At 41.6% G+C, this 13,796-nt stretch overlaps 1 protein-coding gene across 3 annotated transcripts in view; it reads right to left on the reverse strand.

Annotated features, from left to right (window-relative positions):
• Positions 1-13,796, reverse strand: part of gpm6bb (glycoprotein M6Bb) — a 239,188-nt gene that overhangs the window by 84,581 nt on the left and 140,811 nt on the right. The window contains exon 1 of one of the 3 annotated variants that reach the window (XM_028800843.2): positions 5,038-5,516. The exons of 1 other annotated variant lie outside the window; for it this stretch is intronic. In XM_028800843.2, coding sequence (XP_028656676.1) covers positions 5,038-5,098 — 61 coding nt within the window. In that variant the 5' untranslated portion in view covers positions 5,099-5,516. Of the gene's footprint in view, positions 1-5,037; positions 5,518-13,796 lie in introns of those variants that run through there. One more of the 3 variants, XM_028800845.2, reaches the window with a different exon arrangement.

The raw sequence follows: 13,796 nt of genomic DNA on the forward strand, positions 1-13,796 counted from the left end.
TTAACATCTATCTGTTTACCTACCATATAATTTACACTGCAGACATACACAAATACAGAATATCTACTATGAAGAACTGAGATTTTTGTTGACCAGATCTCCAAGGCTGGCTCCACAGGTCACCTACAGTATGTCTTTGTTCGTATCGTGCACTCGTCACCATCTTTTTGTTCTCGTTTTTCAGGTCACAGGCTGACACTTCAGCTGCTCTTACCTTCTGTGTCGACTTTTCAGATATTGTGCAGTAATTACATAGGCTGGCATACAGTGTACAATATCGGCGCTTGAGTAATGCATGCAGAATCAAGCACATTCAAAGTATTGTAATGATTTTTTTCCCAACATTTATAATAAAATAACAGTGGGGGGTGTTCTAACCGAGCGATTCAACACAATGATCCAATATGTTTGCAATTTTTTTGAGCAGAAAAGCTGCAAAGCTCACACAAAGGCTTCATTTGCGATCTGATGGCCACAGGGGTTTTCTATTATTAAAGCACAAATTCAGGCTAACCCACTGTGTCGACAGAGCTCATAAGTGAAAAAGTGTTACAGCAGATGGAGTTGCGTGTGGAAAAAGAATGCCTGCAAAATCCTTAAATGTCAGCAAAATGTTTACAAGCACAGCTGAGGGAGAAAAAAACAAAATGGTCTGCTTGTGCACTGGCCGAGGTTTCCGCTTCATCTCAGCAATCCAGAAACTTCAGACACCAAATGCAATTTGAAGACGTTAGCGGGGAAATTTTGGGAGCTAGGCAGAGGAAAGGATGACGATTATATTGAAAGTTTCTGGAACGCCGCTGCCATTGACGTGGGAGTCGTTCAGGAGCTGTGCTGTTTGGAGTGTGCGCTAAAATAACATAATGCTGTCAAACCTACTCAATTTAAATAGGGGGCCATGATGGTGGCCAGAGTATACCCCAGCATCACTGGGGACAAGGCAGGAACTGAGTCTGCCATCACAGGCTCATTAACGCAGATGTAAAATATCCTGTATGAATTTCCAAGGATAAGAAAACCTTGCCTTATATCCAAACTCCTGCTTATATTGGTATGTAATCTCAGTGCCAACCTCGTAGGTAGAGCTGTCAGTAATTACATGTCTCAGAGTCCACTGCATGTCATTCTCTTAATATAAAGCAACGGCCAAATATTTTTTTAGCAAACTGGAATTCAGTTACTGCGGTGGGTTGGCGCCCCGCCCGGGATTGGTTCCCTGCCTTGCGCCCTGTGTTGGCTGGGATTGGCTCCAGCAGACCCCTGTGGCCCTGTGTTCGGATTCAGCGGGTTGGAAAATGGATGGATGGATGGAATTCAGTTAATAGTCGATTACCATAAAGAATGTACTCTTTTTGAAAGAAACAAGTACAACACTTCAGAGACACATCTGGGCATCTAGTTTCATGGGTTCAAGTCCCGATCCAGTCACTGTCTTGGCATGATTTTGCTGCAGGATATGTGCACCCCGTGTTAAACAGGCCTGCAATGAGCGAATGTGGTGTGTGTCTGTTGTCCCTTACTTGTCCCATACTTGCATTATGGTTAAAACGAGTTGAGAAAATAAATGGATGACATTTGTGAGAAGCTACAGAAGCTGGTTTAATCCATTTTACTGTTATGGTGGAGCTGGCACCTAGGCACAGTTCAAAACTGAACACGAACCTTTACTTTTTGTGTCTCTGGCACCCTAACGTTTCCGCTCGTTTTCCTACAGCACAGGACACATCCAGCAGCCAATTCCCTCCATTCATTTTCATGATTGTTGCCTATCCTGAAATCACTGAACGCAGGAGGGGAGCCAATCCCAGTCTTTAGCCATATATACCCACTGGGCCATTTCTGAATTGCCTCTTTACATAACCCGCACATCTTTGGGATGTTATTTTGACTAAAACGCCATACAAGGCAGCCAGCACGACGAAACTCATTTGAAACAGAAAACAGAGATTTACCGGTCGTCATTGTGTATTCTAGTCTGACTCAAAGCACAATATGTCTAGTTTCCCTGGAAGCAGTTATCCGAAGAAGTCTGCTTATTAAATCAATTATGATGTGCTTAACTCTCTTGGCTCATTATGCATAACTGCTGGTCATGCTCTCCATTTTATTATCAATGCCATCTGCAAGTATAGAGACGAGAAGAGCTGTACGAGCTCGGAACAAACCGTAAAGCAGTTGTGAAGTCTGATTTGACAAGGCGTGCAACACAGGGCTAGCCATGTTACAGCTTGGCCGTGTTCACGCATCAGTGAGGAGAAGTACAAAGTAAAACAAATGTATACTGCATACAGTGCCTTGAAGTGCCACGGAGATGAACAGCGCATCCGGGCAGCGCTCTCTTAAATTTCCGTAGACCAAATAAATAAAATAAACCTCATGTTTTCTGACATCGCACACTGCAATCGATTGAGAACACTTCATTTGGGACAGGAGGGTAATTAATACATTGCAGAAGACAGCAGACAACTCAGAAACTAGAAGGAAATGTGTCAAAAACAGGAAAACAATAAAATGAGAAAATATAGCTCTTTCACGTGGAACCATCCACAAAACAATTGAACAAAGTGACCAGAGAAGGTGCAGCGGTCACACAGGTTGCTGCCACTTGTTTGTTATAAAATCCGCCTTGCTGGCTGTATGTTTTAGTAGTGAGAGGCAGAGAGCGGCAGGGCTGTGCTCTGCATGGGCAAACAACCCACTAAGAGTCGCTAGTAACCCGCTACAGGAGCCCCAAATCTACGATCAAGGTGCTGTGGCGTCCTTATTTAGGTGATTTTTATTTTGGTTTTCCCCCCACTTCTCTCTCCTGTTCGTATAAACTGTTAAATCCTCAATTGCTTGGACTCCACGTCTTTTTGTGGCTGCTGCCCTCCATGGACTCCATGTTTTGTGGAGTTTGCACATTCTCTTCATGTGCTTTCCCTGTGATGGACCGACACCTCATCCTGGGAAAGGTCCTGTCCACCTATGACCCTTAACCCGGTGTGCATGTTAGCTGAAATTAGCACTCTGTATGAGTGCGGCTGTTGATCAAATGGCATCCCATCCAAGGTTCATTCTGCATGTTGCCCAATGTAGACAAGAGAAACTCCATGCAATCCTCTAACATGTTAAGCGGTTTTACAAAACATATGGATTTCTACTTAAATATTAAAAGTATGCTTGTAACCAGCATTTGTTCTCTCCTTAAACAGGCCCGGCCAGTTGTGCCCAAACTTCATACAGAATTAGAATACCCAGCAAGGCAGCCGTTTACCTTCTCACCCTCTGCACAGCAAAACCGAAACAAATTCACAATCTCCCTCCATTCATTTTCAAACCCGCTAATTATCCAGGGCAGGCACGCAGGAACTATTGCTTATCCAGACAGCGCTGGCCACCAGGAGTAAACACAAAAATCATTTTTTGAAACTTTTTCCTGCTGACAATTTCATCTCAAGTGTTAACATTTTCTGAAATGTCTACCCTTTAACTTGCTGTTTCAATTTATCTGTGGATGCAAGAAAGGAGACAGATTTCGGAGGGAAAAATATAATTCAATAAAAGTTGTCATGTCATTTTCTAATAACAACAACAACAACAAAATCGATTTATTTCTTGTACAGCCCAAAATTACACAAGGAACGGCTCAAAGGGGAAAATGGTAGAATGCATTCATTTTATAACCCACTTAATCCAGAGCAGGGTCCCAGGGTGGGGGGGCTAATAAAACTTAAAAACCTTTTTTCATACTGTGACAGCTGCAAAATGCTACTTCACGTGCTTCAGAAAAACAACTAAAACATTAAATGCACAATCTGGCAAGGTCCAATAAAGTTAAAAACTGTAGAGCGCGTTTTCAGGACCACGAGGCAATTTCAAAGGAACAACAAAAGAAAAATCATCATCCAGTGAACACATTCCTAGTGCTGAACTCAGTGCTTCTGTGATTTCTCTCCTGATTAATTGCTTCTAATATCTCAAACCTCCAAAGACATCTTTGTCTCACTTTGGCAGCCAGGCAGACAGAGACTCCTTTATATCCACTTCTTGGAAAAAAAACCAAACAAAACAAAACAAAACAGTGGCAACATCAACGGTTATACATCTTGAATTGTGTCAAAATGCAGCTGAGCCGTGGCAACCTGGCTACCGAGTGTCAGAGGTGTCCAAGCAATTTGATACGGACAGGAGTCTTCAGCAATTAGCAGTGTCAAAGAAATGGCAGTGCCTCAAAAACATCCAGACATCTGTCAAAACAGCGCAAATCGAGCTCCACTAAAGAAGGACTACATGGACGGCACTATTAATTAATACTCTTCAGCCCCGACAATAGTAAATCTGCTGAAACCCTCCCCACGGTGGGTAGATTGCTGAGGTGGGGGGCGGTGGGGTGGTGGTAAAGATTAATTGCCCAACAATCAATTCAGAAGAACATTGTATACACAAGATACAAACACGCAAAATCCCCATCAGTACGAGCAAAACGACAAAGGCACACAAATAGAGCATTACAAATTGAGCAGGAGTTTAATATTCTACATCAATACTAGATAGATAGATAGATAGATAGATAGATAGATAGATAGATAGATAGATAGATAGATAGATAGATAGATAGATAGATAGATAGGAAAAGGCACTATATACAGTAACTGATAGATAGATAGATAGATAGATAGATAGATAGATAGATAGATAGATAGATAGATAGATAGATAGATAGATAGATAGATAGGAAAAGGCACTATATACAGTAACTGATAGATAGATAGATAGATAGATAGATAGATAGATAGATAGATAGATAGATAGATAGATAGATAGATAGATAGATAGATAGATAGATAGATAACTGCATGTTTATTTCCTTCCCATACGTTCAGTGTGCACTTTGGTCAACAAGCATGCAACTGTTCTAAAGCGTATTTCAAGCCCATCAGATGCATAACTGCTTTGTGCTTTGGGCACCAAAATAGCTCCAAGTAGGTTAAACCCCCTTGTAAACAACCCCACTGAAAAGCACTAAACCAGCCATTGTCAGAAAAACAGTGGTACCTTTTTTCTCTTGGCTTTGCTCAGGATTTTCCTCCGGTGCAGTTTCCATGGCTGGCTTCATCCCATCAACCAAAAATGCTTTTCCTTTACAAATACTTTACTCTCTTCTCACTCCCTCTCCCTCTCCCTCTCTCTCTCTCTTTTCTGCTCTCTCTCTCTCTCTCTCTCCCTCTCTCTCTCTCTCTCTCTCTCGCTCTCCTCTCTTTTACAGCTGCACTGATTGAGTGGCTCAGTGCTTCTCAGTTGTATATTCCTGTCCCTTACAAGATGCAAAGGTCTTGTCACATTGGATTTTACTCAGCTTGCCAGTCCATAAAAACAGAAAAAAAAATCTGCCAGCCAATGTGGAGACATACGTCACTTAGAATCCCACTTAGAAAATGGCCTTTCTGTTTGCAGTTCTGCTTAGGATTCTGACCGTTTCCAGTTGGGGAGAGAATTCACTTGAACCCCCCTGTTCCTCTTTAGCCAGAAGACTCCCAATGAATGACAATCAGGAGCTGCTGCTGAAGAATGGATGCATTACATCACAAGAGGCAATGTGTATTAGACTGAAAGGAACCCCCTGCCCACCCCTCACTCCCCCCGACACGCACACCCTCCCATCCACTCTCTCTCTCTCCCTCTCTCTCTCTCTCCGCAAGGGTGGTGAAAGCTCTCCTATATACTGTTTCCTGGGAGAATCCATGTCATCCTACAATCACAAGCTTTTCTTTCCCATGGGACTCCATTTAGTGTGTGTGCTCTGAATTTTGATTCATTCCATATGCCCTCTGTTCTTGTAGCATACATTAACAGTCTGAAACCACCGTCTCATCTCCATCTGCTGATTTAATGTGGAAAAAGGGGGATTTGGACGCTGCTATGGGCACAGAAAGAAAGAAAGAAAGAAAGAAAGAAAGAAAGAAAGAAAGAAAGAAAGAAAGAAAGAAAGAAAGAAAGAAAGAAATCTAATTTGTCATCATACTAAATTAAAAAATGAATATTTATTTAGCAGCTACATGGTCAAAGATTTCCAAAAAAGAGCACATTAAGTGTTGATGTGATACACACATGGTACAGTAGTGCAGCAAACTGTGTATGCAGTACTCGACACACACACATATAATTCACACGTTTGTGAACCTTTTGGAATTCCCTATTAGTTATTCATAACAATGTGTGCTGATCTTCAAATAAGTCACAAGGATTGATAAACACAATCAGCTTAAACTAACAATAAACTAAGATTTGCACTTTGTCTTGTCAATGCTGAGTCCATAGGTTAACCACTCATAGTCTGTGATCTTCTAGGCTAATGATTTCTCCAAAAGTGACCACTTCTCAGATCAATGACTTGAGATTAGACAAGCAGGTGGGTGGCGTCCTGCCCCGTAAATAAGCCACACATATTTTGGTTTCTGACAGAATCTGCTCTTCTGATTCATGTGAGCCATGCCACAATCAAAAGAAATATCAGTAGACCTCAATAGAAGAACTGTGGAGATACATAAAGCTGGAAAAAACTATAAACGTATTTCTAAAGACTAAAAGTGTCTACAGACAGAGGAAATTCAGTGCTGATGTTTCTCTACCTAAGAGTGGGTGCCCTGAAAATAGTGCAGCGTGTCATGCTGAAAGACGTTAAAAAGAGCCCGAGGGTAAGACCTTCACAAACCTCTTGAAATCGGCAAAGTCTCTGTTCACAGAACAACTGAAGTAAGATATGGAAAGAAACAGATGGGTTACACTCAGCAATGTTTAGAGGGGCTTAGCAAAATGCATAGCTCGTCATAGATGAATATAACCGCTTACAACCCAAGTGACTTCCATTCCTGTCATCAAAAATACACAGAGGCCTTTATAATTAGAAACAAATGGAGCCCAGTTTAACAGATTCTGATTCTTGCTGAATTATGGCAGTGGAGTGACCAAGATATGACAATAAACCAATGAATCTACAGGTCCAGTAATGGAGAAGTTCAGTATTTTTCAAATCAAAGTTATTTCTTCACAGACATGGTATATATGCATTTGCGATGAGAAATTGTGCTCTAAAAATACACAGCAGCCCAAACGTTGTATCATGTAACCCCTGGTCAAGAATCTGTCATTTTTTAAACTTTGGAGCATCACACTGAGCTCACTGACAAATAATAGAAGGTTTTTTTTTTGCTTTTTTTGCTGCCACACCTTAGGGTGACAATGACTTGTAGGAGTGTGACAGCAAAAACAAAAACAAAAACTACCATTATTTGTCAATACATTTCTACTGTTATCTCTGCCTCTCCATTTGCTGATCTCCTTTCCTATATCATGTCCCAGCTTTACAGGGCCTAAAGTTGGGAGAATAAGAGGTCCATGAAGCTTATCCTAGACCTAATTCCATCTGTTTATTTCAGAGGCACCAAATGTGACACATAATTCCACTTGGTGAAGTTAGGGTGCTCTCTGGTGACCTTTTGGACACTTCACCGCTTAGCCTACTCTCTAAACTGAAGGGAAAACAACAATTAGCTTTTTTTGGCTTTTCTGCCTACCTGCTCAAAAAAAGGTTACAGAAGCTGAAGTCAGCTGCCACCTGTTTATGATTATGATGACCCCCTGTCCGTTATGATGTCCTGGGGTAACCAGCATTCCGGCCACTCTCTATAGCACACCTCTGGTGCACTGAGTGTCTTGCTGACCTACACTACCAATCAGACGGTGATAGAAGAGTCAATGTGTACAAGTCCTCTCTTCATGGGCAGCTTCTGAAGCCTTCACCCTAGGAAACATCTTACCAGCCAAACAATACATACGTGGGAGCCTGCAGCTCTGTGTACAGTACAGTATATCATCTCAATGAGAAGCTTAGAAAACTATGGGCAACACATAAGAATGACATTCTCTTAACTTATTAAACATAAGAAATGTGACCATTCAGCACATCAAGCTTGTTTGTTTAGCTGTCTCAATATCTCATCCAGGTACTTCTTCAAGGTTGTCACAGTTTCTTCTTCCACTACATGTCTCTGTAGTTTGTTTCAGATTTCCACATTTTTTGGAGAAAAGAAGAGATTCTTGGTGTAAGTCTTAAATGCGATTCTCCTTAATTTCCATTGGTGTTCTCGACTATGTGATCCACCATTTAGTTGAAAGCATTCTGCTTGATTAACTTTATCGATGCCTTTGAGCATTTTGAAGACCTGGATTAGGTCCTCACACAGCCTCCTCTGCTCGAGACTAAACAGGTTTAATTCTCTGTGTCTGTCAGAGTAGGACATGTCCTTAAGTCCTGGGATGCAGCTGGTTGACCTCTTACGCACAGCTTCAAGTACTGCCATGTCTTTTTTTTTTTAGATGTATCTAGCTGCAGTCAAGACAGTTCTAGGGCTCCGACAGATCCAAGACTTCAGACACTATGAGGCCTGGAACCTGTTTATATTTATGTGAGAAACACGACAATGTTTAGTTTTACCTTTTCTATAACTGTATAATTAAATAATTTACTAGTTGGATTCAGTAGACACTATTAATATGACGTGCTGCTTTACCTAGAAAATGGATTCATTTTATTTTGTTAACGCAAAAAACTTATGTTGACTTCTGAAAAAAAAAAATATATAAACCAATAACAAAAGACACATACATTCTGTGGTTTTGTTTCGGATGCAGAACTGAGAAACCTCAATAGTTTAGAAGTTTAATAAATGCTGAATACACAGGCCTCAAATCTATCAAATCCACTGGTTTGAGAGCAGGTTTCTAAAAGGAATGGAAATCGATATTTGGAGCGTATAATGTAGGCGTCAGTACAACAGTGAAAGAGGCGTGGCTCCCAGAAAGTGGGCGGAGTCCAAAGAGAGACGTCAGCTTATGGGCCTCAGAGTATCTCAGGTCCGAGGCTCAGGACTGTCTCGCCTGCTGCTGGACTCTATTGCTTTTTTTTGCAGCGTGGTGGCCAGAATTATACACAATACGCTCACCTGTACATTATACTGTCTAAGCCTGACGTCTCTCAATTTATACTGAACAGTTTTTATGATATAAATTAACATTTTATTTGCCTTTTTTAATAGCTTCAAGCTTGTACCTTCAGTCTGAAGCTTCTAGGATGAACTCCAGTGCCTGTGACCCTAAAGTTGAATAAAGTGGGTTAAAAAATAGATGGATGAATGAAGAAAAACCTCCTAAAACTCCTATTTATCTCTAATTGTCACAAAAGCAGAAAAAGCACCAGTGGCAGGTGAAGTGAACACTGTGGTGCTCTTCACGTTGCTTAGACAATGACAATAATGTGTCACATAAATTTAAAAATCCTGTTCAGAGGTTGCATCCTGTAGGACAGTGCCTTCCATCTAATAATTTATGTTCCTTTGGCCCACAACATTTATCTTTTAATATTCAACAGAAATTCATTGTTACAATGACCTTCAAAAATATTTATGACACAAATGACAGCCATATGTATGCAAAGAATTACACACAGATAACAAAATCAGGAAAAAAAATAAAATGCAGCACTAAATTTAGGTCATTTGATAAAAAGGGTGGAATCATTCTAACTTAATAAGTTCACTAGTTTAAATATTATTACAGATATTTCAAATTGTGTTTGAACTGATTAAATATTCTTTCGGAAACAGACTAACAGGTTGAACAGATTCAACAAACGTTACGACAAGAGATAGAAAGAGAGCAGACCAGGAACTCATGGAGAGGATGCAAGAGCAGAAAGGGGTGGAATAAGATAAACAGTTTAAATAATCCATCCATCCATTTACTTTATCAACATGCTTTTTTCTGTTAGAAGCTCACAAGAAAGCTGGAAACTCCAGTTAAATGAAGTTATCCATTTATCTATCCATTTACATTACAACCGTTTTCCATTACAGGACCAGGGAAGGGCCCCACCACAGAGTGACTTCCTATACAAATCTCCATCCATCCATTGTATTAACATGACTAGTGCAGCCACGTGGCACTGCGGCCTGTCCCAGCAGCCTTGGACACTAGAAAGGAACCATCCTAGAATGGGACGCCAGTTAACGCACAGTACTGACACCAGGCCAATTCAGAGGGGACAGACGACATGAAATGCACGTCTCTTCAGACGGAAGTCAAGGGGACTCAAAGTGCTGTTGTTATTCTGAGTATGCAGTACAATGCATGACAGTTCTGTCATCCAACTCTGTCATTTTAGGGAGTTACGTGATATACTATTGTGATTTTAGTCAAGTGCGGGATGACGTGTTTAATGACTCACAGTAGACCGGCAGTACTACGCTAACATGTCAGATTATTGCCTCTGCCAGTGTGTGTGTTTTTTTCCTCACTCTCTTGGACCACCACTGGGGCCTGTTCCTACCCCACGCCAGGCTTCTTACCTAAAAACTATTTTCCCACTAAACAGCACATAATAATATACTCATTTATCAAATATACTGAGTGGGATAGTGGCTAGAACTCCTGCCCTTTAACTTCAGACTCCTGGGTTTCAGTCCCACGCCGTGTAGCTGTCTGTATAAATTCTGTATGATTCCTCCAGGCTTTCAGCCCACAGCTCAAAGACATGCAAGATGAGTTATTTGGTGACTCTGAACTTTCCTGATATGAGAATGTGTGCCCTGTGATAGAGGGGTAGCCTTTCCTGGATTAGCTCAGTCTGATACTTCAGTGCCTGTGACCCTAACGTTGGATGAAACAGGTTCAAAAATGGATGGAAGAATGGACGGAAGCACCCCAAAACTCTGAAGCCTGGTCCTGAGGGAATGTCTCCAATGTATTTCCAGTTGTCAAGAAAACTGAAAAAGCACCAACGCCAGGTGAAGTGAACACTTTGATGCTCATCCGTTCACAAAGTATACTTGTAATCTTTCCAATAACAGCATTTTCAAGTTCTTCTCAGGGCCTTGTGACAGGTTGTTTTGAATTTTATTCTTTGGTCATTTCCAATGTGCTGTGTGATGGCATTCTCTGCATAAATTTATCACATATAAGAGACGCTCTCAGATGCTGGACAGTCCGTGTCTGTGTGTGTGTGTGTGTGTGTGTGTGTGTTTCTACCATTGACAAATAAAGAGTGCTATAGCGATTTTACAAAGCATTCAGAACCCTTCACTTTCAGCACACCTGATTGTGACATAGACTTAATATTAAATGGATCAGTTTGACATTTTATTGTACGTCAATGTGCATTCAATCATCAATTTTAACAAAACCTTCTTTCAGAATAGTTTGCAAATTTATGAAAAATCAAAAACTGAAGTCCATCCATCCATCCATTTTCCAACCCGCTGAATCCGAACACAGGGTCACGGGGGTCTGCTGGAGCCAATCCCAGCCAACACAGGGCACAAGGCAGGAAACAATCCTGGGCAGGGTGCCAACCCACCGCAGCAAAAACTGAAGTCCTAAACTAAAATCCTTTACTGTGGCACTGCAGATTGTGCCCAGGTTCATGCTGTTTGCTTTAATTCTCCTTGAGATGTGCCTAGAACTTGATCGGAGACCACCTGTGGAAAACTGAATTGACTGGATATCATTTAGAAAGGCACACACCCGTTGTATATAAGGCCACACAATTCATACTGCATGTCAGGACAAAAACCAAACCACTAAGTAACTTCATATGGACCTCCATGATCAAACTGTGCTGAGGCACAGATCAGGGCAAGGAGATAACACCATTTCTAAAGCTTTGAGTGTTCCCATGAGATCAGTCCCCTCAGAAATTGTGAAATGTTAACAGATTGGGACCACCAGGAGTTGGCCAGAGCAAACTGAGTAACTGAGCATGACATGCATTGTTCAAGAAGGTGACAAAGAAACCCAATGGTCACTTGAACAGAGCTTCAGAAGTCCTCTGTTGAAATGGGAGAACCTGTCAGCAGTACTCCATCGATTTTCTGTTTATGACTAGAAAGACAATCTTGAGTAAAAGGCATTTAGAGGACAGTGAGAGCTTCAGGAGAACGACTCTCTACTCTGATGATACAAAAATTAAACTTTTAGGGCAGAAGTCTAAAGACTATCTCTGATGAAGACCAGGCACTGGTTGTCACCTGTCTAATATGAGCCCTGCAGTGAAGCCAGTTGATGGCAGCATCTTGTTATTGGGGTGTCACTCTGTTGCAGGGACAGGAGGACTGGTCGAAAACTGTAGGAAGGAATGAATGACAGTCAAATACAGAAAGGTCATTGAAGGAAACCTTCACCAGAGTGCATGGATCCCCAGACTGAGTTAATTTTACACCCTTTCAGCACATCAATGACCAGAAGCACACAACCAAGACAGTGCTGGTGATGCTTTGAGACAAGTCTCTCATTGTCCTTGAATGGCCAAAGCCCAGACTTAAACCTCATAGAACATCTATGAAGAGACCTGGAGATGGCAGACATTTCCCAACCAAACTAACACAGCTTGAGGCAATCTGCTGGGAAGAATGGGAGAAACTGCCCAAAGCTTGAAGAGACTTCAAGACTCAAAGCTGTAATTGCTGCAAAAGGGGCTTCTACAAATTACTGAATTAAGGGTCAGAACACTTACATGATTGAGAGGTTTCAGTTTTTGATTTTTTAATAACTTTGCAAAACCTTCTGAAGACAAGTTTTCATTTTGCCATTATTAGTTATTGAGTGTAGAATGATGGGTAAAATTTGCAAATGTATCCATTTAAGGTTAAATCTACAACACAATGAAGTGTGCAGACATTGAAGGGTCTAAATACTTTCTGAATTCACTTTATAAGGCAGACTTTGAGGTTAAAGGGCATAAGCATGATAGATTCACAGCTCATCACTTTTTCCACATTTTGTTATGTTACAGCCTTATTCCAAAATGGATTAAATTCATTTTTTTCCTCAGAGTTCTACAGACAACACCCCATAATGACAACGTGAGAAAAGTTTACTTGAGGTTTTTGCAAATTTATTAAAAATAAAAAAATTGAGAAAGCACATGTGCATAAGTATTCACAGCCTTTGCCGTGAAGCTCGAAATTGAGCTCAGGTGCATCCTGTTTCCCCTGATCATCCTTGAGATGTTTCTGCAGCTTCATTGGAGTCCACCTGTGGTAAATTCAGTTGATTGGACATGATTTGGAAAGGCACACACCTGTCTATATAAGGTCCCACAGTTGACAGTTCATGTCAGAGCACAAACCAAGCATGAAGTCAAAGGAATTGTCTGTAGACCTCTGAGACAGGATTGTCTCGAGGCACAAATCTGGGGCAGGTTACAGAAAACTTTCTGCTGCTTTGAAGGTCCCAATGAGCACAGTGGCCTCCATCATCCGTAAGTGGAAGAAGTTCGAAACCACCAGGACTCTTCCTAGAGCTGGCCGGCCATCTAAACTGAGCGATCGGGGGAGAAGGGGCCTTAGTCAGGGAGGTGACCAAGAACCCGATGGTTACTCTGTCAGAGCTCCAGAGGTCCTCTGTGGAGAGAGGAGAAACTTCCAGAAGGACAACCATCTCTGCAGCAATCCACTAATCAGGCCTGTATGGTAGAGTGCCCAGACGGAAGCCACTCCTTAGTAAAAGGCACATGGCAGCCCGCTTGGAGTCTGCCAAAAGGCACCTGAAGGACTCTCAGACCATGAGAAAGAAAATTCTCTGGTCTGATGAGACAAAGATTGAACTCTTTGGTGTGAATGCCAGGCGTCACGTTTGGAGGAAACCAGGCACCGCTCATCACCAGGCCAATACCATCCCTACAGTGAAGCATGGTGGTGGCAGCATCATGCTGTGGGGATGTTTTTCAACGGCAGGAACTGGGAGACTAGTCAGGATAAAGG

Source organism: Erpetoichthys calabaricus, chromosome 4, assembly GCF_900747795.2.
Source record: "Erpetoichthys calabaricus chromosome 4, fErpCal1.3, whole genome shotgun sequence".
Taxonomy (NCBI): domain Eukaryota; kingdom Metazoa; phylum Chordata; class Cladistia; order Polypteriformes; family Polypteridae; genus Erpetoichthys; species Erpetoichthys calabaricus.